This window comes from Tribolium castaneum, chromosome 2 (genome assembly GCF_031307605.1).
Source record: "Tribolium castaneum strain GA2 chromosome 2, icTriCast1.1, whole genome shotgun sequence".
Lineage (NCBI taxonomy): Eukaryota > Metazoa > Arthropoda > Insecta > Coleoptera > Tenebrionidae > Tribolium > Tribolium castaneum.
In genome coordinates, this window is record NC_087395.1 from 17,183,967 (window position 1) to 17,207,506 (window position 23,540).

Genomic DNA, 23,540 nt, shown 5'->3' on the forward strand with positions numbered 1-23,540 from the left:
GGCCACACTGGAATCAATACACGTGGTTCCCGTGGCGCAAACTTCGAATCCCTCGCCCATTTACGCAAAAAAACGACGCATCCTAAGCACAATAACGCCAACACAATAATAATCAATCACTTTGTATCGAATTTTATTGTAAATGAGAATTTTTACTGATTTATGAACTGTTTCGAGCTTGTGCACACTCTGCCACTAGCACACCTGATCATCTGTTTTGACGTTTTGGTGACAACAATACAAAAAATGTTTTTTGAGTTCTTTTTCAATTAAGTGTTCAAAAACCCAAAAATGGCGGAGAAAAAGCCCAGCCCCTTGGACCTGAACAGTCCCAGCTTCAACCCCAACATGTATTTGGATAAATTATTCAAAGTAACAATAGCCCCTTTTTCACCCTTGAACTGACACCCTCTTGCAGGAGTCCAACTTGAAGCAAATAATGGACCACGAGAGCGAAATCGTCAAAGACACACAAACCTTGCATTCCGACATGCAAACCCTAGTTTACGAAAATTATAACAAATTTATTTCGGCTACAGACACCATAAAAAAGGTATTGGTGCGTTTTTCTTTCCGAAAAGTGAATTAGTGCCGTAGATGAAAGTCGATTTCAAAAAAATGGAAAACGAAATGGACCTCCTCGCCTCAAACATGTCGTCAATTACGTCGTTTTCCGACCAAATTAACTCGACTCTTCAGGACACAAGGAGCCAAATTAGTAAATTGTCGGGGGTGCACACGCTTTTGCAGCGCCTCCAGTTTTTATTCAAACTGCCAACAAGCTTGAAAACTCGAATGGAGGAAAAGCGATACATTGAGGCGGTTCAGGACTATTTGCACGCCCAGCGTGTCTTGGAACAGTACGGTAACTTGCCATCCTTGCAAGGCATCAAAACCGACTGTGAAACCATCCTTATTGAGCTCAAAAAAGAACTGAGGAAGCACTTCAGTAACCCTCAAGCCTCGGCCAAGGAACTGACCGAAAGTGTGGATTTGCTCCTGCAACTGAACGAGCCGGCCAAAGAGTTGTGTTCTGAATTTTTGATTTGTGCCGAAAAACGTCTCAGTGACCAACTAGTCATGCTGAAGGACCAAAGCGAGCAACGGGACATTTCCGAATTTATTGATTTGGGTTGTTCGGGATTTTTGAGCGATTTGTGTCTGGTTGTGGCTTCCTTTGACGACATGTTTATCAATCGCAACAATTTGGATAATATCGAAAATAGTGATATTTTCGAAAATTTTGCTGCAACTGAACTCAACAACTTTGTTAAACAAAACATGGCGAAGTATTTCGATTTGGTGCAAAATAAAGTCGATTTGGAGCAGGATGTTGGAGATACGGCTGTTTTAGTTCAAGCCTTGGACCGGTTTTATAAAAGGATTGAAAGTAACACACTGTGCAGGGATGTGGATTTTTCGGCGTAAGTGGATAATCGTTTTAATTATTTTTTTGTTGGTAATTTTAAGTCTTCTTTTTAATATCTGAATTCTAGATTATAAACACTATTTTAAAACACGTTTGCCATAGCAACGTGTTTTGAATAAAAATGTCTTAACAAAAAAAAATTAATAACATTTATACGAAAACGCTGAAAGTTCTCGGGTGTCTAGGTATACACTCGCATACACTCGTTGCATAACGAAATTTAAGCTTGTGTTTTCGCACTCGTATTATTAATAACTATTTTTTTATGTTTTTGAATACAGTACAAACTCGTTTTTAGTCATTTTAATTTTTAACCAATCAAAACAATACTACAAAGTGATTTTAAATGACTTCTATTTAATTAATTTTATGGAAGTTCATTTATAAGTTAGTATAATACATCACTTCATTACCTAAAATTATTTTCAAATCTACAGCGGTCTTGAGAAATCAATTAGGTACAATATAAACATTTTTTTTATGAAATATTTTTTATTTTACTGAACGTAGCTTTCAATATTGGTATTTTTCTATAGACTTTTACTGTAGATTCCGCTTAGTTTTTGAAATGTAATCTAATTTTTTTTTGTGAAAAGTACTACACAAAAAGTAAAAATACGAGCCCTAACAACTAAGGGCCGGTTTATAAAAAGCTTTGTTAAAAGTTAATTCGTCGCTAAAAGTTAACAACGCGAATGGACCAATTAAATTTGTTCAATTTGGTCACGTGATCAGTTAATCACGCATTTAATTGCAGATTAACTTAATGACGTTTCTATAAACCGACCCTAAATGTTTGAAAGAATACATTTTTGTAAAGGAAATGCATGTCAAGCTACTGAATGTTTAAATTTAAAAAGGCATATTTTTAACGAATCTGTAACAGAATTCAGGCGTTTTATTGTTCCAAATATGTTCTGTTTTGTTTTTTAAATCTTTCAATTACCACTAAGAAAGATTTCTAGGATAACTTATCATTTTGTGCCAAAAAGACACAATGATATTGAAATCAGGGCTAATAGCTGGTCAAGGCATAACATTAATGTAAGAATTACCAAATTATTAATTCAAAAGTTTTGTGGTGTGACAAGAAGCACCTTTTTTTTTAAATAAACATACCTTCGGGAACGTAATAATTTTTTTTAGAATCCCATGAAATTGAAGGTCAAATAATAATACAAAACTGGATAGTCATATGTTAAATTTTTTAGCTCCTTACATTGCCAAGCGAAGTGGGAAAATTTCATCGTTTAATTTTTTTTTCTAATAACTTATTTTCTAATAACAAAGTTCAGAAAACACTTTAGTATTTAGTATTTAGTGAATTTCATAAGTTTGAATCCATACAAATTATAAATAGTATTGTTGTAATAAAACCAGTTTGATAATAAATAAATAAAATGAATAAAAATAAAATAAAACTAAATAAAAATAAAACAAGATTTCGTCCAAACATTTAGTTATTAGGGCTCGTACTACAGAAATCAGGTTTTCACATTTTTAAAGAAAGTTCAAACTTAAAGCTGTACTACTTGTACACATAGTGCAATTAAGAACTTAAAAAATTACTGTAATAAGAAATAATAGTTGATTTTTTTAATATCTTTTTTGTAAACACTTATTAAATGTTTATGTTATTTATTAGAAAGACAATTTGAAAGTATTTTACGAGCAAAAATAAGTAATACGGCGTTTCCTTTAAGAATTTTAAGTTATTTAAACTTTTAAAACTTTAAACTTTTAAACTTAAAAGAGAGTTCTTCATGTTTTTATCATCTCAGCTGTAACTCTCCAAAAAATATTAAAGCACTAAGGTTCATACCTTCCTCTTTTAAGCTGAATCAGTTTCATTTGTTTAGATTTCTTAGTTTCGGCGTAATACATTTTTACAAAGTGTGTTCTTAAAGAAATGAAATTACATAATATAGATATTTCAAAAACCAATCAACATTAACCAGTTTTATTAAAAATGCAATAAATCTAGACTACTAATAAAAAATCGCTAAATCACTAACAAAAAAGGTCAATTTTCTAAAAGTATGAAAGGGAATTTGGCTTTCGTGTGAAATTTGTCATTTTGTTCTATAATTTATTTCCACTTTAGTAACATTACATTTTAGTCTTGCGACCGAGATTGTGATAAATGCAGGTCGGAAACAGTGCAAAGCACATTTGCAAATCCTTAAAATGCACTTTGCTGATTGTTTGACCAAAGTGAGGCAAAACTTGACGACTCCAAAGCTGATAAGTCAAGACGACTCATCTAAAAATCTGAATGAGCTTCTCAGCACACTTATAATGTCAATAGTTGAGAAAATTAAGGGCGTTTTGCAGGACCTTGTGGTGGGAAAAACTTTGATTTAATCGACTTTAATCCACCAAACGAAGTAAATTTTAGGTGTTCATTCAACCAGAGGTGAATTTCGCCCAAAAACCCCAATTTAAAGACAGTTTTTGCGTGGATAACGTCCGAGAGGGGCTCATAGTATGTTTCATGCACCACTTGACTGCAACTGCGCGCAGTTACTGCGCTATTGTGGCTTCCGACTTGAAGGTGCCCCCAACTGTCCTTCTCTTGTTGTCAAAATTATGCCTCGATTTTCGCAACGGAAGCGTCAGTTTCGTGGTAAATAAACCACTTAATTACCACAAAAATTACTCATTTTTTTAAGCTCTCTCAAACGGATGAACTGTTTCAAATCAACCCCAAACAAAGCGCTGCTTTGACTAACGAGGGCGAGATTAATATGACGATGCAAGAGTCGGCGCAAGAACTTTTGAATTATTACGTGAGGATACAAGGACTTAACGTTTCACAGGTGATTTACATAAAATCCATGATTTTGATTTGACTTTTTGTCTAAAGATGTTGCGCAAAAGCGTCGAAACGAGGGACTGGCTGCACACAATAGAGCCGCGGACTGTGAGGGCTGTGATGAAACGAGTCGTTGAAGATATTTCAGCTATTGACGCCACTGTTGCCCTTTTGTACGAAGACCAGGGTAATAATACGGAACACAGTAGCGATTCCAGCCGTAAAACGCACAGTATTTCGGTCTCAAGACACCAGTACAGGTCGAATTGGTCAAGCTTGACCCCTAATCACTTGGATTCGACTCTAGTCTCGAATATGCACAAGTTGTTCAGCGAAAGGATTGAAATTTTCTCAACTGTTGAGTTTAATAAAATTTCGATTCTCACTGGGATTATTAAGATTAGTCTCAAGGTACAGTTGAACAAAGTGAAAACGATGCCTCAATAAAGCAGTCTGCTGTGGATGTCACCCTTCTAACCGCAAGCAGGCATTGACATTAATTATCGGATTGCAAACTAGATGCAGTTTCAAGATAAATTCCTTTGGGAGCCAGTTTACAGAAGGCGTATTCAGAATTAAACAAATTCGGATTAAGTTGATATTTATTTTGCAAGTTAGATGAAAATGTAATTTTTTAATGAAAACTTCAACAACCATGGAAAATCAGTGATTTTTTATGTTTATCTTTATTCATTAATATTTAAAAATTATAATTTTTACGTAATACTTTAAGACAAATCTAACATAAACTGATTGAAATCTATTTTTTTTTCGATCTCAAACCTATGAGTAAGTAAGTCGGAAATAACAATTAGTTCTGAATAATTGCATTTAAAAAATTTTAGAAAATACAAATAGGTAAGTTATTAATTTTTATAAATCATTTAAAATAGTATTGTTTTACATAAAATCAAGTTTAAAATGAAGAAAGCCTATTTTGTACAAAAATTATGTTCGTAATTTAATTTTGGAAAACAGTTTTACATTAACAATAATTCATCTTTTATTAATTTCACCTAACGCATATTTTTTTTTTGAAAAATGGTTTTTGTTAAATTGTTTACTATTTAAAAAACTATAAACATTTTCATTTAATTTAAAAGTATTACAATTATCAAAAATCAATTTTGTAGCAGAACTAAGACATCTTAAAACTAATACAAATCATAGGGTCAGCTTACAGATCGTGTTAATCGCAACTAAATTTTGTCAATGCAAAATAAATGGTAACTAAATTCGAATTAGTTTATTTTTGAAGTAAATTTTAATTTCGCTTTCTGCTCAAAGAATTGAACCACTCGCGATACTAGCGAGGTTTAAGTCACTTGTTACTGTTTAAAATAGTTAACCCTCATCTGCATGGGTTCGGAAATATACCTATTCTGCATAGGGTAAATTATTAATCAAATCAAACATATTTTAAACAACTAAAATCAATCATTTTTAAAAAAGAGGAAAAATGCCTCTCGTCTTGTGGCCGTACTCAGGTAATTGGTTTTACCATGTTTACAAAAACCTTGTTATCACATGGTTCAGAAGTTGTCTTCGATTTTCTATGAATTTTAGAATGACAATTGTAGCGTTTACTTTGTATTTATTCTTTTTACTTATTTATACTATTTATTATGTTTGGTCCAATGGACCAATTTGTAGCTTTTCACGAAAATAAAAAAAACTAAGATGTGTTCTACGGCTTTTTTCCGTAAACATAACACATCTGTAAACATTTAGAAATACATATAGCGTGCTCAAAAACTGGCGCACCAACTCAGTGGTGTGTGGTAGAGAAGTGGTTACATATAAAGATAAAAATAGTAAAAAAATTCTTTGTATTAAAGTTATTGATAAATAATGGATTTTAGATAAATGATATGTGGCAACGTTGTTAACAGTTATGATCGCAATAGAATTTGGGCAACAATAAAAATAAATCATTTTTAAAACGGTTTCTTAGGAAATAATTCCCAGTGTTGGCACATCTACACATTGTGATTTTTTTGGATAAATTTTAATTTTTTTAAATTCAAAAAGCTGCTAAAGACTGATAGGAAATTTAAAACTAATTGTTCATCGTTTTGTTAGGAAACGATTACTTGGTGTGAAACATAAGAACATTAAAAAATAATAAAAACTGAAGAAGTTAACACAATAAGTTTGTTGCTCCAGATTTTTTAAAATATTACTTTAGGAATTTTTTCAACATTTTTCCCGTAATCTGCACTTGCTTCTCAATAACGTACCACTGAGTTGGTGCGCCAGTTTTTGAGCACCCTGTATAAATTTATTTGGATTTTTTCTGTCATAAATAAAAATTTTATCGTAAATTGTAGGCAACGTTGGGTCACCTATCCAGATGATTATTTTTTTAATTTTCTTTAAGAATTGGTTTGTTAAATTTTTCATAAAAAAAATAACATTTTCCTTTAATTAACTTAACATTTGACAATGCAAAATAAATGTTTAATTCTGAATTAAATTTTACTTGCGCTTTCTGTAAACTGAACTACATCTAGTTGGCATTCCGATAATTTACAGCAGAGGCTAGTTTATTAAGGCATCATTTTGTGGAGGGTTGAAGCATTTAATCAAAAAATAATTTCTAGACGTTCATGGAGTGCGTACGTCTGAAGACTTTTAGTAAATTTGGCCTCCAACAAATTCAAGTGGACACGCATTACTTGCAGTTGTATTTGTGGCGATTTGTTGCGGATGAAAAGTACGTCACGAATTTGAATTTAGTGAAATTAATTGAATTTTCCAGCTTGGTTCATTTCCTCCTGGATGAGATTTTGGGATCAGCAGTCCACAGGTGCCTGGAACCGATTTTAATGGAACCAAGCGTTGTGGACATCATATGTGAAAGGGGTTAGGTCATGCAGCTTGCATAAGTTACAAATATTTATTATTCTTTTGTATTATCTTGTTTAAATAAAAAGGAGAAATTTTATCACATTTTGTTGTATTATTTTTATAGATAAATGTTAAAAAACCGTTCAATCTTTCATTTGCAACGACATGAATGTGATATTTCCACAGTATCACGTTCGCGGTATCAATCAACCGCAGAACAGAAGGACCACACGAGTGAAGTGATAGGTAAGTGAATTTCCTCAATAAACACTAAACTGAAGATACAAATTTTATTCCTAATTAACCACTAGCCGTAGCTAGGGGGTTCCTTACAACTATAATAACCGCATCGCCTCGCAGAAACATTTTCGAAATGAACCGATCCTTATTTACCGGCTTGGCTTTCTTCTTCCCCTTTCCAGGCCGGGGCAGCTCTGTCCACATTTCCTTCACATTCTCCAACACTATGTTGCAGTGCCGATCGAACGCCTTCACCCGCCCCAGCAATTTCTTGTTGTTTCGGCAGTTTATCAGCACCTGAGTGTTGTTCTTCACCGACTGAGTGAGCACCGAAAGGGGGCCCGTGTTGAACTCTTCCTCCTCGCGAGCCTGAAGCTCCTCGGCCGTCATTTCAGACTTGGGTTTCGTTAAAGCCATTCTGACTCGGTTTTTGCACTTAAAACAACACTTTTTCCGGCACAAAAATAGTTAGGTTAGGAATTTGAGCGTTTTGGATGCGTTTGGGGAATTTTGCAATGCGCATGCGCAAACTGGGTTTAATACTATGGCGGCAGATTCAAACATTTAAAGTGAAGAAAACAAACTTCGAATTAAATCAACAATTATTCTTCTCACATTTAAAGTTACATTAAGATTACTCTTTTGAATAATTAATTAAGAGTTTTAACATACTCAAAAACCACGATCTAAAAACTAATTACAAAATCGAGCAAATAAACCAATTTATAATCCATTGAGATGAAGACGTTAAATATAAGAGCAACAAGCTATTAATGAATCAGATAGGGGAATGCACCGTTTATTATAATTTAACTAGAAAATGTAATAAATATTGCAAATACGAGTATTGCAGTGCATTTTTCCAACGAAGGGAGTTTAATTCCCAGCAATTTGTTAGCCCCAGAATCGAAAATTAAATAATTACGATAAACAATAATCACTCTTTATTTATAGTAAGTATAACAATAAGAGATAACCAGTGCAAGTAATTATTCCAGCAGCGTGTTTATTTAAGTATACAAGCAATGCCAACGCAAATAATAATAGAATAATCATTAAAATGCAGTGAGGAGCCGATAAACCACCCCGTCCCGCTATATAAATTAAATACTTGAAGAAACGCACCAGAAGAAAGCCTCTTGTCCACCCGGTATTAAGTAGTTGCGCCGAAGGTGATGTTTTTGAAATCTCCTCGGTCTGGCTGCTTTATACCGCATGGATGAAAATCACCAAAAAAAGTCTGTTTTCTTGTCACACGTTGTCAGATTTAATAATTCTTAATTCGACTTCCTCATTTGCGGCGTTTCCTGTCGCCGCCCGTCTAAGGTCCCGCATTTGAGGCTTCGTTTTTCATGAGTTCGGTCTTCGTGTGCCTACCTTAATTCAATTAATCAATTGACCAGATGAATGGAATAAAGTTCATATGTTTGACATCGACGATGAACATATTTAAATCTCGTTAGGGGCCACTTCGGACTAAATAGGATAATAGCCGATGCTTACGGCTGCTTGCTGAATGCCTCTTGTGTCGAGATACACGCGCTGTATTCAATGATATTGTTTGTGTTGGGCAATTTTCTATTTTTGACGCAAGTGTTTATAAGAGTGGACTTTTGCTCAGGTAATTTTTGGGGAAATGTAGAGTAGTTCTATGTAGAGGAGTTTGATTTGGAAATGATTTTCCGGGCGTTTATACGCGAAAATTTTCCAAGCACTTGCTATTAGTGTTAATTTTGTAATGTTTTAGAGAGTAAAGGGGTACCAATCATGCAATCAAACCAATCAACGGCGGCATTACTACACATATTTTTCGAATGACATCGAATCTCATCTTTAGTCCTTAGATTTTTTCTTAACAACAGTTCCAATTTCATAAATTTTCTGATAAAAGAAGAGTCCAGGCAGAAGTATATTTTCTGTTACAGTTTTAATAATCTTCGTTCACCCATTAAAAAAAAATCCTATAAATAAATTTACTAAATATCTAAAGTTGATTCATAACTTGACTGTATCTAATTAATGTAAGCTAAAATCGCCCTAAACCACCTAGCAAATGAGTAATGCTCATCCAGCGGGAAATATTATAGGATATTCACACAAAAAAAGTTATAAATAAAAAATTAAAATTAAAAGAAAACAAAAAACTATCAGAAATTTTACAAAAACAAAACATTTTCTTTCCTAGCAAATAAACAAAACAGATAAACATTTTAAAGAGGGCTTTAGCTTAGTAATAATTATTTAGTTTTCTGAAACTACATAGATAGCTATTTTTGTATAGCCTTAAATACGATGTCAAAAATGATGATGTTATAACTTTTGATAACTTAACCAAAAAAAAAGTGAACTCGATTTGTTAATTACACTAGGTAGTTTAAAAAATTTTTTTTCTTCTGTACCAAGAGATAATTCAGATAATTTATACCTACTGATTTTGTTTTCTGCTCACTCACTAGTAAGTAAAATATACAGAGTGAGTTTAAAATAACGCATAAAAATCGTAATTCTTTGATTTAAAAAAAAATAAAAATTCAAAAACAGGTAACTTAGCATTTTAATTGAGTTCAAATTTGACCTAACTGGATCAGTCATGGCGGCCAATATGGCGACGCCATGTCGTTATCGTAATTTTTTAAATGGAACGATACCATTTTTTTATGCAGTTAGAAGCTCTACTAATAGCCCTTTACAACTGTGTCACTTATTTTGAATGTGAGTGAACCGAACGTAGAAAAAAAATTGAAATTTTTATAATAAAATTCATATTTTTGTTATTTTCCTAAAATAAGATAAAAATGCACAAGCAGGCAACTTAGTGTTTTAAGGGAGCTCAATTCTGACCTAACTAGATCAGTCATAGCGTCTAATTCATATAAATTTTATACCTTACTTTGGACTAATGAAAAAAAAATTTTTTTCGTGTTTGCTTTACCACATTCAAAATAACTAGCACAGTTGTAAAAACCTATTAATGAGGCTTTTAATTATAAAGGAAAAATCATACGTTCCGTTTAAAAATTCTGTGATGACATCATGGTGCCGCCATGACTGATCCAGTTACGTCAAATTTGAATTCAAATAAAATGCTAAGTTACCTATTTTAGCATTTTTTTACAATTTCTGAAAAATAAAAGAAATATGAATTTTATGTCACTTTATAATGATGATTTCAAAAAAAAATTTTTACGTGTTTAGTTAAGATATCGTTCCATTTAAATTAAAATGGAATGACAATTTTGCCTTTGAAAAATTTGACGAAGGAAATTGTTGTTGGTTATTTACATCCCTGACCTAAATAACCAACAACAATTTCCTCGGTTCCATTTAAATTATTGTGACAATTATATGACGCCGCCATATTGGCCGCCATGACTGGTCCAGTCAAGTCAAATTTGAGCTTAATTAAAATGCTAAGTTACCTGTTTTTGCATTTTTTATATTTTTGAAAAATAAAAATGTTACGAATTTTATGCGTTACTTCAAAGTTAAACTTACTGTATATGTCACATTTCTCTATCACGTCTAGTTTTTTTATTATATTACTAAAATTTTTGAAAATGTGTTTTTGGTGTCTAATTTGCCATTTGTTGTTTCTGTGATATAATTTTTAAACATTTTATTTATTTTAAAATATCGTCAAGCGAATGTAGATTAAACCCAAAATAACTTTTGTTTGTGGTAAAATTATTCTAATAAAACCTAAAAACCAAGGTTTTTGGGCCAAAAATATGTTAATTGATTACTGCTGGTTACAACAAGAGAAACCAATCTGTCATATTTAATTTTTCAAAAGTTTTGAATCAATCTTTTTTGTGGTGTCTTTAGCTTTCGTTATTGACGTGATTAATAAATTGTTCAATATTTTATTTGCTTCAAAATATCATCAGGTAAATGTAAATTAAGCCCAAACAACCTTTTCTATGCTTATGTTTAAATTATCCTAAAAAACCTAGGAAGCTTAAGTGAAGAACGTGGTAAATGTTTCCATCAAGATTTAAAATCTTATAAAAAGAAGTATTAAGGTTTTTGGAAGAAAAATATGTTATTCGGTTGCTTCTAGTCTACATTAACATAAACTGATCTTGATAGTACAAAAAAACAGTTTGTAACATTTTTGATGTTTCAAAAATTGGCAAATACTGATACGAGTACTTTACAATGAATATTTAAAAAACTTGACGTCTTAATTTTTTTCGACTTCATTATCAAATTTGTGTTTAATTATTCTGCCAATACACATTGGTTTCATCTATTGGTATAAAACCTTGTAAACTAGTGTAATTATCTTAGATAATTATGGTTTTTCAAGGGTTTATTAAATTTTGAAGAAAAATTTCTAGTAGAAAGAAATATGGCAAATCCTAATAATTAATAAACCATTGGAAACAAAAATATTGATTAGACTTACTTATAGTATAGTACTATTTTTGTTAAAGAAATAATTTTGAGGAAATAACTGAAAAAAATTATGAGAACATTTCTCATTGTTATTGTACAGAAAACAGGCGGTTGGAGAAACTAATTTTCTTTAATTGATTCAATAAGTTATTTGATTAAGTTCTTGCACGTACAAGCCAGAAGACTTAGCAACAAACAGACATGTTCTTGGCAATTTACTAATTGTGAGCACATTAGAAGTTATGTAATTTATTTATTTACGTCCTACAATTTCCTTTGCGTTTTATTTGCCCATTTAAGTTTATTTCTCTCAAAAATAGTTAGCAAATGATTCAGTTTGCATCGTCTGGTGTACAAATGTTATTAATAGCGTGTATAAAATCCCATAAATGAAATCTATTTGGCGAAAACCCTAACACAGCGTCCATTAACATCTCTCGTGGCTCATTGTTTCAACTTATCACCCTAGTTCAGAGCAGCAATTCTCTCTAGTTTATTTTTGCAGAGATTGTTTTATATAAATAGTAATAGCGTTATTCATAGAGTGGTATAGTAAGCATCAATGCAGGCTACAATAGAATAATAACGTGTACAAAGGAAATAATCTCTTAATTTAAGTTAAATTAACACAGGGATGTGGGCTTCGCATATAAACCCAATTGACTCTCATTAAACGTCAGTGGCAGACTTTAACGCGTGATGTGTGTTGGTATTATTTAATATGAGGCAGATTTTGTGTCGTGTGTTTCAGCAAAAGTAAGCTATTTGCGAGATTTGGTCGAAATTCAAGTTTAAGTCAGTTTCAGTGAGTCAACCGAAATTCTTCGACAAAGTCAACATTTACGATAATCGAGATAAATCCATGCGAGTGGGACATTAGTCAAACTAAATGTAAATGAAAAAAGACCTTATCATGTTGACCCCTAACCCGACGATATTATGATGACCCCCGGCCATATTTTCTAAAACAAATAGTCGTCCAGTTGTCGGTGTGGTGGTCACAAATACGCGCGTTCAAGGTAAAGACCAGCTTTATTATTATTAACAATGAGCTATTTCCATTAAGAAATGCTCCCAATCACCATCGCTCCTGCACACGCTCACAAAACTAACTTTAATTAAAACTGTAACTGAAATCGGCGCTCATTCACTACAAAATTGTATAGTCATTAAATAACCCAACCATTCAAGTAACCAATTTTGCAAATCTAATTCAAATTGTAACGGTTTTTGTGGGTATTTGGTTCTCCCACAGGCCACAAAATGCATAATATACTCATCATTTAGTGGACTTCTCTCCTACATTCATAACAGATTGCACGATACGGGCGTCCATTGAGGGTGTTTAATTCATTAAAATGTCGCTTTATTGCTCTGATACGTGGTGACTAACACTGCAGTATGAAAATTACGTGCGGAATTTTTCGGATTTGGTGGTTAATCTTTTTGACTATCGCATTATTTTACTTAGTAAGATTATCGTTTATTTTGATAATTTGAAAAACAAACTGGACAAAAATTAATTAAACACTATCATCAGATAAATTATCATAAATACACAAAAAATGTATCCTGCTATATCTATAAGACCAGTTATGGACGTTACTTTAAGTACGACCCTGTACGATTTATTTCATTCAAATTATTAGCAAATGCACAAAATAAACAATAAGTTAGTGCAGACACTTAACAACTAACAGACAATTAATTTTATTTCAATTAATATGATTATACACACTGAGCTGTGTTTAGTTTTAATTATTTCTTACAATTTTTATTAAAAAAAAAGAAAAATATTTTAGGAGATAACACACAAGGTGAATAAAAAAATTGGACCAAGCGTTTTTTGTTTAAATATTTAAATAACACAAAAAATTTTTTTGAATGCCTCTTAGTTTTAAAGACCTGCAAAATTTTATTTCCATACTACGATAATTTTTTTGGTTAAAGATTATGCTTTAAAAATAATTTTTAATTCAGTGTTATTGCTCTTAAATCAGGGTTTTTTAAACAAATTATTAAAGTTGAGTTCCAAGCTTATCACGGTGTAATTTTAATTTTATAATCCTAACAGTTGATATAGGGTGTTCCAAATCTGGTTCCAAATGCACCCACTTGATTAAGATAATGAAATACATGGGCGTGTAATTGTTTTTCAGAAATTTCCTTAGTTGTTATTTCAACATTAATAAATTTTGGGGACAAAGATACATAGAAATAAAATATTACTATTATTATTAATAATTGTTCATTATTCTTCATCTTATGTATCTTATTATATTTTTTTAAAGACCAAGGGCCCGTTTACAGAAATCTTTCTTAAAATTTAAATCGTTGTTAAAAGTTAACAACATGAATGGTTCAATCAGATTTATTCAATTTGGTCACGTGATCAGATAATCACGCATTTAATTGCAGATTAACTTAATGATACTTCTATAAACTGACACTAACAGTGGGTTTAAAAAACATTTTATTACGACATATGTTTAATGCCAAAATTAAACTCATTTGTCAGTTCGCCACTAGATTTGGAATAAGCTCCTTGTATAAGCTGTTTCAAAACTATAAAGACGCCAACGTCGCATTTTACCAAATTATTTTTTTTAAATAAGATTTATAAAAATGTAAAATGGTTATCAATGATTAAATCTCTCATTGAAATTATAAATTATATCAACTATTAATTGATTATAACTATTATTTTTTGATAATGATGGTATTATTTAAAAATTAAATGTTTATTATTAGTAGTGTTATTACGCAATAATATCTCGGTAAATAAAAAACTTTCTTGAAATTGCCACTGTAACCAAGAAAAAGTATACAGCTCTTCAGAAGTGTCGGATCAAGTCTTGAATAAAAAACGTTCACTTATCAATGCATTTTTTTTTCCAAGAAATTTAATTTTTTGCTGAATTTGCTAATTTGTTCAATGTTATGACATAATTGGTAAATTTTTTCAACAGGTATTTAATGTTATAATAAGACCTGCTGTTTCGACTAAGTAAATTCAAAAATTCATGATCTTAAATGCCCTAAAACTTAACTCAAATATCTATTTGATAAAGGGCTCAAACAATTTTGCCCTGGCAACTTTTAACTAAGCTATTTGCTGTTTCAAAACTATAAAAACGCAAACGTCGCATTTTACTGAATTATTTTTTTTAATAAGACTGACAAAATTGTAAAATAGTTATTAATGATTAGATCTTCCATCGAAACTACAAATTATTTTAGCTATTATTTTTTTGAAGCGCGTGCATAATTTATAACAGCTAATTTTGAGAGAAAATGCGACGTTGTCATTTTTATAGTGTTTTCTTTTTTCGGAAACTTTTTTAACCACCTGAAAAAATGTGTCACGTCCCTCGCATTATATTTTTTTGAGCAAATATTCATCTTCAAAAAAATAATAATTTACCTAATTCAATTACACTGAACATTGGAAAATAATTTTTAAACATTGCTTTTTTTAAGAATGTGGCAATAAATTGTTACTTCACAGATACACAGGTTATATTGCTGGAATAAAAAATCTTTTTTAAAACTAAAATATTATTAAATCTGGACAAAACAGGAGACGGGAATCGAATCCCTGTGATAGCAAAGAATTCGAAAACTTGACTAAAATCTGGTGTTTGAAAGAAAAAGTAAAATTATAAAAAATTAATAATTGAAAAGCAAAAACCAGTCAGTTTCATTTTTAGGTGAAACTGTTTCTTTGAACATATGTACAACATACTTATAAATACTAGTTCTTCATTGTAACTTTGTTAATGACAACAGTACATACAAATTCCAGCATTTATAATTAAAATTATAAATTTTGATACGTTTTTTTTTAAATATTTTGTTGACACTGATGTGGAAATTAAAAAAATAAGTCGAGCTCAACAATTCCGGAAACTTCTTTACACATTGCTATATCTGAAATTTTTATTGTAAGAAAAATATTTTGTTTCTGTGAGATTTTGTAAAAAAAATTTACAAGTGTAAATTCTTGAAATGAATGTCCAATAAATCCAATAAATCTGCATTAATTTTCATGCTTAGCTGAAGAATATTGAGGGTTATTGTGCATTAAATAAATTATATAATTATAATTAAACCAAATAATAATCCATAAAGATGGTTCATTTTTTAATCCGTCAGTAGTTGTTACCTTTTACCTGAAAACATTTCTTACAGAGCATTTATTTTGTATTACAATAATCATAAAAAAGAAAAGAACTAAAAAGTTATAATTATATTCGCTGAGTTCGATTAATAATAAAATTTATTCTGTCCGATTCTAACGCCTTGTCTTGAACATAATCTTCAAACTAAACCCTCAATGTGCAAAAATCCGCAACGACTGCAATAAAAATATTCTTGAGAACAATGTGTAACAGCGTTTAGTCAGATCTCTCTCACTCAGTCAATTATAAACCGGCAGACGTTTAATTTACGAAGGGTCGTTTCAATTAACCTTCCGTCGGCCTAACGAATGAATGAAAAAAAATTAAAAAGAAGCGCTAGTAAGGAGGTAACCGGGTTTGAACCGTAGTACCTTCAAGTTAAGTATAGCACTTAATCATAATTCAATTGTTAAAAGGCCAAATGCCTCGTGATTCCAACATGCCACTCACTTATCTCTCTTTCAAGGGAAAAAGACTGTCCTGTTACTAAGTACTAGTGCCGCAGGAGTACATTCGACCTCCTGCTGCTCAAGTGCTTATCAATGGGCACAGAATGATTTCATCAACCGGCGCCTCGCGGAAAATGAGACATCATCACCTTTGCCACGGCTTGTTATTTTTAACCTCTCAATTAAACCCAGGAATGTTCCTAACATAATTTGTACTTTATTTCAAATCTTGTCAGTAGAAAAATAAATTATTACAAAAATCATAAATTAATCACATTGACATCGGTCGGCAAATCCCTTTTTCCCCGCAGGACATTCTCCCGCAACTTCTACAACACCCAACAAGTTAAAACTGGGACACAACAACACTCGGAAACTTACTCACCCTGTTAAACGTATCCGCCATCAGGCGACTAGCCTGACGCAACTTCTTTTCCCTATTGTCTGACAACTTCTGCTGAACCTCAGGCAATTTCTTGTAATTTCTTTTATTAATATCCTTCATTTCCTTCGCCGAAAATAGGCGTTTCGCATCTAAAATTTCACTCTTTATTGAATCACTTTTACCAAAACACTCACTTTTTTCACTGTCTTCCTGACACTTCTTCAAAAACAACAACTTATTATAATCTGACATTTGCTCCCGTTGCACTCTCGAGTGATTAACTGTTTTTCTCCTCCCTTCCGCACCTTCGACAAAATCGGGGCGATTTTGCCGCAAATACTCCTAAAACTTTAGTTAGAAAAAACCACCACAAGACAATAACTTCTCACATTTAACGTATAACCGGGATTCTGACTCTCACTAGTGCTCGCGTCACTCTCATGCTCTTTACTGGCCTTTTTCCTTTTATTTTCCTTGTCTTTGTGTTTTTTTTTGTACGGCACGGGAATCTTTATTTTGATTTCTTCCAAAGACTGTTTTTTCTTATGTTTTCTTTTCTTTTGCTCCTCCCGAATTAGAGTTTCATCAAAAGTCAACACGTAGGCAATGCCATTTTTATTCTTGGACGTTTTTTTCAGCTTGCATTGACAATACTTGCAGTAGTCCGACTTTTTCCGATCGCTGTTTTTCGCACACGTGCAAAACTCGTCCAGTTCGTTGATATCGTTTATAGTTTTCTTGATTGCGTCCAATGTTTTAGTTTGAACAACTGTGTAACAATTACAGACGTGTCCAGGACTGGTGTAGTAATTTGGCGAATAGGCCGCTCGTCGATTCTCTCGATAGCAAGGCCGACAGAGAGAATACGCCTGATCGCTCAATTTCTTCCTCAATTCGAACAAATTTTTCGCTTTCACGTTCTTACGTTTACAGCAAACGCACGACTGCATCGACGCACTCGTACTCCGACTGGACGAGCTCTCAGAAGTTGAGGAAACGGAAGCCGATTCTGGACTTGTGGTCTTCGAATAGCTAGTCCGCGATTGCGATTGAGTGCCAATGTTGTATTTTTCAAACTCGCTAGTTTGGACTTGTTGGTCCTGACTCTTAACTGCGGCGTCTGTTTGCGACTTGGCGTCGTCGGTTTGGACTTGAATGTCGATGATTTTTTTGTAGATAACGGCAGAAGAGTCGGTTTTCGGTAAATCAGAGTCGGATTGAGTTTGGCACTCTTTGATTCTAACGCATGGTTTACAGGTGGTTGCGCAATTTTTTTTATCCTCGGTTTTGGTGTCGACGATTCGTGTACGTTGGGTGCTTTCGGTGTAAATGTTTTTTACTATTTCCATGCATTCGCAACGGCAGGTGCACTTATGGGTGAACTCTTCGGAATCTCTAGATGATTTGCTAGGATCGAGTGGCACTTCGATCAAAATTTCTTTTGTGGTCCCGGATGCTTTTTCTACGCCAATTTAAAGAAACAATAAAGTATTATAAAAAATTACGTAGTTTGAATTAATTTATCATTTTCGTATTATGTTAAGTGAATGTACAATCAATCCTGATATAAGGATAATGGCAGAAAACTAGAGTTTTTAATAATTTATTACAACAACCCTGGATGAAACAGTATACAAAAAGCTCTGTTTTTCCACAATAATACTTATAACATAGACTTTCGGTAAGTATATGAATTTATTTACAAAGTGCAAAGAGTAAAAATGCAAAAAAACAAAACAAAATGGTCAAAACTTTACGATTTGTCCAAAACATTCTTCGTTTATTTTTGAGTTTGATACAGTTTTTTCTCTCCTTTAAACAGAGAACCAAATATCAACTTAAAGCTAACAAAAGTAATTTTAATTTTAACAAAAGTTGTTTTATTTTTAAATCGTTTTTTGTATAAAGCAATTCTTTATTAATAAAATTATGTAGCTGAGAAGACATAATTTGTTTTGTGGACCGCATCCAGTTTGGCCCACAAAGCATGTATTTTGTACCTATTTTAAATGATTTATTATCCGAATTACTCGCTGAATTACGAGCCAATTAGGTTAATTCAGACAATTTCGAGCAATTTAGAGTGCATTTGAACCAAAAACACTACTTACTTCGGCAGATTTTGTCGAAATACGTTAAAAAAAATCACCAAAATAGAACTGAATTAACAACAAATCAAAATGTTACAAAAAAATTAAACCTAAAATTAACATTCACATAATCATAAAAGTCTATTTCTAAAGTGTACAATTTTCATTAAAAAATTGCTTCCAAAGATTTTACAAATGAGTTTTGCAAATTTTCTTTAATTCTGAAATTATCAAATTTCTCTAAATGATATTAATTAACCACTGATAAATCATTTTCTGAACAGAGGGGATGGTCACAGATGGGAGTTTTGTACTTGGTATATTTAATTTTATTATTCTGTTTAATTAGTTTAATCATTTATTTTTCCTTACTCATTAACGAATTTAATATTTTTTTAGGTTTGTGTGAAAAAATAGAGAACAGGCGTGCTGTTCACCTGAACTACTACGCCTTGTTCAAGATAATGTTTAAAAAAAATCACTTAACCACAGTTTTCTAAAAGACGAGAGGTTACCCGCGTTTCCCAAAAGTTAATAAAAAAACTTTGGCATTGAAATGAGTGATTTAGCTTTTTAGCCAAAAGCTCACTTGATCAAGAGATTTCGTAAAGACAAATCTAAAGGTGAAAAAAAAAGAAAATGTAACAATAACACAAATAAAAAAATCAAAAAATGTCAAATAAAATTTACAACAAAAAACTTAAAATCTACTATACTATTCCACCGAAACAAGTCAAAAATCACCGAAATAGACCGACCGAAATAAACTACACTGACCGGCACAAAAACTGAAATACCTTAAAAATCTTTTGTAATTTGTTAAAGAACGTTTATCAAGACCTGTGATCAAGGCACTCCACACGTAAATACGGACTTTCCTTATATGGATTTTGTTTTTTGTATAATACAAAGTGTTCCAGCGAAAAGGCAAAGTTCATTTTATTCACTTTTACTCGTAAATGTTAAAAAAGTAATATTTTTTTTATCCTCACCTAAAATCATTTTTAAATATGCAGGGTATTTCCAAAATTAGCTATTGTAGCATTTGTAGCTACAAACTTTTGTTTTTTTTTTTAATGGAACACCCTATATTTTTTCTACTTTTGGAAGTATCTTTTAAAACTAATGATTTTAACCTAAAATTTTATTGGTCGATTTTGCTTTAAAATATATCGTCATAAATATTAAAATATTCATTATTTCACTGTAAAAAATAATAAAATAATATGATAATAAATAATAAAAAATGACGAATATTTATTTATTGTATGAGTGTTTTAGAAAGCATTTAATCCACGCAAGTAGACAGAATGCGACTAAAACACGAATGCAATACAACATTTTATCCACAAACACCACATAAACAAATTGGAATTAATCGAAGTTAAATTTTATGTTTATTATTATTTCACTTGTGGAAAGTTACTTTATTCCACTAGTGGACATTAAGTCTCTTTATATGCTTCGTAAGTGTGAATAAAACTCGAATTATGGATAAAAGTTATTAATTTCACTTTTCGACTACTGAAACAATACATAGTTAATAATTTTTAATGCTTTTTCTAATGTTTAAAGTTAAATATCTTTTTAATAATCATCAAGGGACACTAAACTGTTATTGTTTTTAGATAAACAATTCAAAAGCCTTTTAGACACAAAAATATAAAATAAGGTATTCCATTAAAAATGTTAAGTTATTCAACTTTTAACAAACCTCTTACTGTTTTTTCTTGATTGCAATGAGCTAAAAAATATATCCTTAAAGTTTGAACACTTATTTAAATTTATTTAAAAATACCACTTTTCTAGGGTTCCTAGTTTTTGAGTAATAAAATTAAAAAAGCGTGTTTTTTAAAAAAAAAATAAAATCATATCAATAACTAAGCAAACTCAACAAATACAAAATCATTAGTTTTGAAAGCTACACCAAAAAAAATATAGGGGGTTCCACTTAAAAAAACATACTTTTGTATAGTAGCCATTTTCAGAAACAGCCTGAATATTTGAAAACAATATTAGGTGAGTCAGGGGTTAGTGTTCACAGCTTAGGAAAAATGCTTTTCTAACATTTAAAGGTGAATAATGGGCTTTACCTACTTGTTGGAACACCCTGTATAGTTTTTGTCAACAGTACAAGATATTTTTTAATACTTACCTAATTTTTAAGAAACTATCTTTAACTTATAAAAAAACATATGAAATTAAAATTAAAATCATTAAAACACAATTACACAATTAGTACAATTTTTTGGTGATTTCGACAAACTAATGATAGTTTTATAATTACGACATCGCAGTTACCCACTAGTTTGAACGATTTCTGCAGCAATTTGAGGCAAAGATATTTAAAATAAATTCAAAAATAATTCAATATAAATCAAAATTTTAAAGAACTCACCTTCCAAACTAGTCGTGTCCCCTTTTTTCAAAACCCCACACGGCCAACACCTCCTCTCCTCAGCCTTACTTCTCGGATACGTCTCGTACTTCCCCGTCCCCACCAAACTTGGAGCTTTCGGTTTAAACCCCTCGTCAACTTTCCTCGTCTTCACTTTAATATTCGTAGATTTCCCATCTGACTCCACTTCAATATCCCCTACAACCCTCTTGGCCAAATCGGTCTCCTCCGGCTTTTCCATCAACTCCGTCACTTGATAATTCCTATTCCCAAACTTGTCCCGAATATTATACTCAATCGGAACCTCGGACGAAGTACTCGCAGACAGTTCGGTCTGAATCACGTAATTCCTCGAACTCGTACTCTCTTGTGAGTCCGAACAGGGACAAACATTATCGTAACGGTGCGACAACATGTAAACTGTTGTAGTTTTTTGCACTTTTTTCTCCAAAAGGCCTTTAAGTTTGGTCAAATGCGAGATTTCGTCTTTGATCCACGACAGTTGGTGTTGTCTTTCTTTCATCGCGAATTTGACAAGGTGGTCCCCTTGCCCCCTTTGTTTCTCCTCGTGGAGTCGCTCAGACAAGGTTTTATCCTCCTTCCAACTGTGGTAACTCCCAGACGAATTCGGCTGCTTCTCCAGGCTGTCCCCAGTGCCCCCACTCGACGAGTTTTGATTGAGCGTAAATTTTTGGTCCTCAATTGGCAGAAACTCGTCACTGAACGTTTTTACCGAAAATTTGGACATCTGGGGCGGGAACCACGGGATGTTTTCGTCCAGTTTTTGCTGTTTTTTCGGGACAAATAGTTCGGAACTGGTCGTACTGTCGTCGTATTTACAATCAACGATTTTATCGACGATTTTTTTAATGTAGCGTTTTTTCGTGGCAGGGTCGTATTTCTTCGATTTGAGCAGTTTTTGGAGCAGTTTGATGCTTTTGTCAATATCGGCGATCAAACTCTGGGATTGTTTCTCGGTGATTAATTGACTGAGTGGAAGATCTTTGGAAGAATCGCTTGAGGCGAGGTTCGACTTTGGGCAACTTCTCTTGAGAAAATCGCCGTTTTTTAAGTACTCGAAACTGTCGCATTGCGAGGCCACAAGGCCCCCCTCACTGGAGGTCTTACTGTCGTAATTTACGACAATAACACTTTGATTTACGTTTTTGGAGTCGTCAGTAACGATTTCTAAACTGTCCCCCGTCTGGACACACTTAGACAGCCCCTCGGAGACACTCGTCTGAATGATTTTATCAGTGCCCTTCTTTTTGTGGTCATTACATTGAATCAAGATTGGTTTAGTGACACACAAATTAATTATTTTGTGCCTGGGGCCCGGTTTTTTAGGGGCAAAAGGTGTCTCAGTTAGGACATTCCCAAGGTTTATTTTAGGCGTTGACTCGGCATCAGGAGACCCAATTTTATTTTTCAAATAGGCAACTGAGTTTGCAAATGAACTAGAGCTAGAACTTGCAACTTTCGGGTTGAAGTTCCCACTTGAACTTGTCGTTGATTCAATTGGCTTTTCGAGTGGATATGAGGAAGACGACGACGAAGAGTGCACGTTTTGTGGGGCGTTTTGTGATGAGGAAGATGAAGACCTGCTTTTTTTATCCTCCGGGCTCGAGTACGAAATAACCGTCACAATTTGGCTCTGGAGGTTCGGTTTGGACGCCTTTTTCTCCTTAATTTCACCAGCTGGGGCATCTAATAAAACGGGCAATGACAAACTTTTCTGCAATTTATTACTGGTGTCACAGTTACTGTAACCAATATCAGCCCCATTGTCCCACTCGAGTTTGCGATTTGAGGTGATACTGCTAGTCGGAGAATTCTGCTTAGGTTCTGCAACTTCCTCCAAGTCAGCTGGGGGCTCTTGCTCCTTCAAAGTCTCACTGCTCGTATCCTCAATCACAATAATTGGCTCAGTTGCCACAATTTCATCGTCTTTTACAATCGGGGGCATGTACGACAAAGAGGTACCAGAAAAATACTTGGGGAGGTGCTTATTTTGCGAATATTTCTTGTAATAGTCAACGATTTGTTTCGAGATAGCGTCATGGTCCTCGTCGTCACTTTTATCCGAATCCATTGCAAATCAATCTATGGTGCAACAGTAACAACGACTAATACAAACAACAAGTAAATACTCACAAAAATCAAACGAAAAATTCAAGTTGTTTGTAAACATAACCTCAAAAACGAAATAAAGCTTCGATGAATAAACCAGTTGCGCAGTTGTGTCCTTTGATTAAAATATCTCACTGGCAATTTAAAATAACCGTTCCATTTTCACAATCGGGTA

The 23,540-nt window shown here is 32.7% G+C and overlaps 3 protein-coding genes, 1 long non-coding RNA gene and 2 other non-coding genes across 9 annotated transcripts; 4 read left to right on the forward strand and 2 right to left on the reverse strand.

Annotated features, from left to right (window-relative positions):
* Positions 1–186: 186 nt before the first annotated feature.
* Positions 187–7,196, forward strand: Vps51 (Vacuolar protein sorting 51). Its single transcript, XM_963602.4, has 9 exons — positions 187–372; positions 419–553; positions 598–1,424; positions 3,550–3,772; positions 3,828–4,055; positions 4,102–4,248; positions 4,296–4,655; positions 6,848–6,960; positions 7,006–7,196. Exons 1-9 carry the CDS (start codon positions 292–294, stop codon positions 7,112–7,114), a joined length of 2,223 nt encoding a protein of 740 aa, XP_968695.1. The 5' UTR covers positions 187–291; the 3' UTR covers positions 7,115–7,196.
* Positions 7,197–7,370: 174 nt separating this feature from the next.
* Positions 7,371–7,851, reverse strand: SmD2 (Small ribonucleoprotein particle protein SmD2). The gene has a single exon (XM_963683.4). It carries the CDS (start codon positions 7,749–7,751, stop codon positions 7,395–7,397), a length of 357 nt encoding a protein of 118 aa, XP_968776.1. The 5' UTR covers positions 7,752–7,851; the 3' UTR covers positions 7,371–7,394.
* Positions 7,852–8,264: 413 nt separating this feature from the next.
* Positions 8,265–23,530, reverse strand: LOC103314214 (serine-rich adhesin for platelets). Of its 4 annotated transcripts, XM_064354619.1 has the most exons (7): positions 23,390–23,530; positions 23,000–23,338; positions 21,236–22,942; positions 17,137–18,209; positions 16,942–17,089; positions 16,748–16,896; positions 8,265–8,707 (listed from the first exon to the last, which is right to left on the reverse strand). In XM_064354619.1, exons 2-7 carry the CDS (start codon positions 23,325–23,327, stop codon positions 8,612–8,614), a joined length of 3,501 nt encoding a protein of 1,166 aa, XP_064210689.1. In that variant the 5' UTR covers positions 23,328–23,338; positions 23,390–23,530; the 3' UTR covers positions 8,265–8,611. The 4 variants fall into 4 exon arrangements, with proteins under 4 accessions (XP_064210689.1, XP_064210688.1, XP_008197807.1 ...); XM_064354618.1 differs by having other exon boundaries at positions 21,236–23,338; XM_008199585.3 differs by lacking the exon at positions 8,265–8,707 and adding an exon at positions 16,558–16,691 and having other exon boundaries at positions 21,236–23,338.
* On the forward strand, positions 8,469–8,562 carry Mir252b (microRNA mir-252b). Its single transcript, NR_038711.1, has one exon. It is a non-coding gene; the product is annotated as a microRNA mir-252b (primary transcript).
* LOC135265299 (uncharacterized) lies at positions 12,415–16,512 on the forward strand. Its single transcript, XR_010332901.1, has 3 exons — positions 12,415–12,488; positions 12,533–12,751; positions 16,380–16,512. It is a non-coding gene; the product is annotated as an uncharacterized LOC135265299 (long non-coding RNA).
* Mir252a (microRNA mir-252a) lies at positions 16,384–16,470 on the forward strand. Its single transcript, NR_038710.1, has one exon. It is a non-coding gene; the product is annotated as a microRNA mir-252a (primary transcript).
* Positions 23,531–23,540: the final 10 nt, after the last annotated feature.

Coding starts and splice junctions, on each gene's coding strand:
- Vps51 (XM_963602.4), top strand. CDS start 292: ATGGCGGAGAAAAAGCCCAGCCCCTTGGACCTGAACAGTCCCAGCTTC. Junction 3,773..3,827: donor GCGTTTTGCAGGACCTTGTG/GTGGGAAAAACT, acceptor AGTAAATTTTAG/GTGTTCATTCAACCAGAGGT. Junction 6,961..7,005: donor CGATTTGTTGCGGATGAAAA/GTACGTCACGAA, acceptor TGAATTTTCCAG/CTTGGTTCATTTCCTCCTGG.
- SmD2 (XM_963683.4), bottom strand. CDS start 7,751: ATGGCTTTAACGAAACCCAAGTCTGAAATGACGGCCGAGGAGCTTCAG.
- LOC103314214 (XM_064354618.1), bottom strand. CDS start 23,327: ATGGATTCGGATAAAAGTGACGACGAGGACCATGACGCTATCTCGAAA. Junction 16,897..16,941: donor TCAGGAAGACAGTGAAAAAA/GTGAGTGTTTTG, acceptor GTGAAATTTTAG/ATGCGAAACGCCTATTTTCG. Junction 8,708..16,747: donor TGGCGGATACGTTTAACAGG/GTGAGTAAGTTT, acceptor GAATTAAGGTAG/GCACACGAAGACCGAACTCA.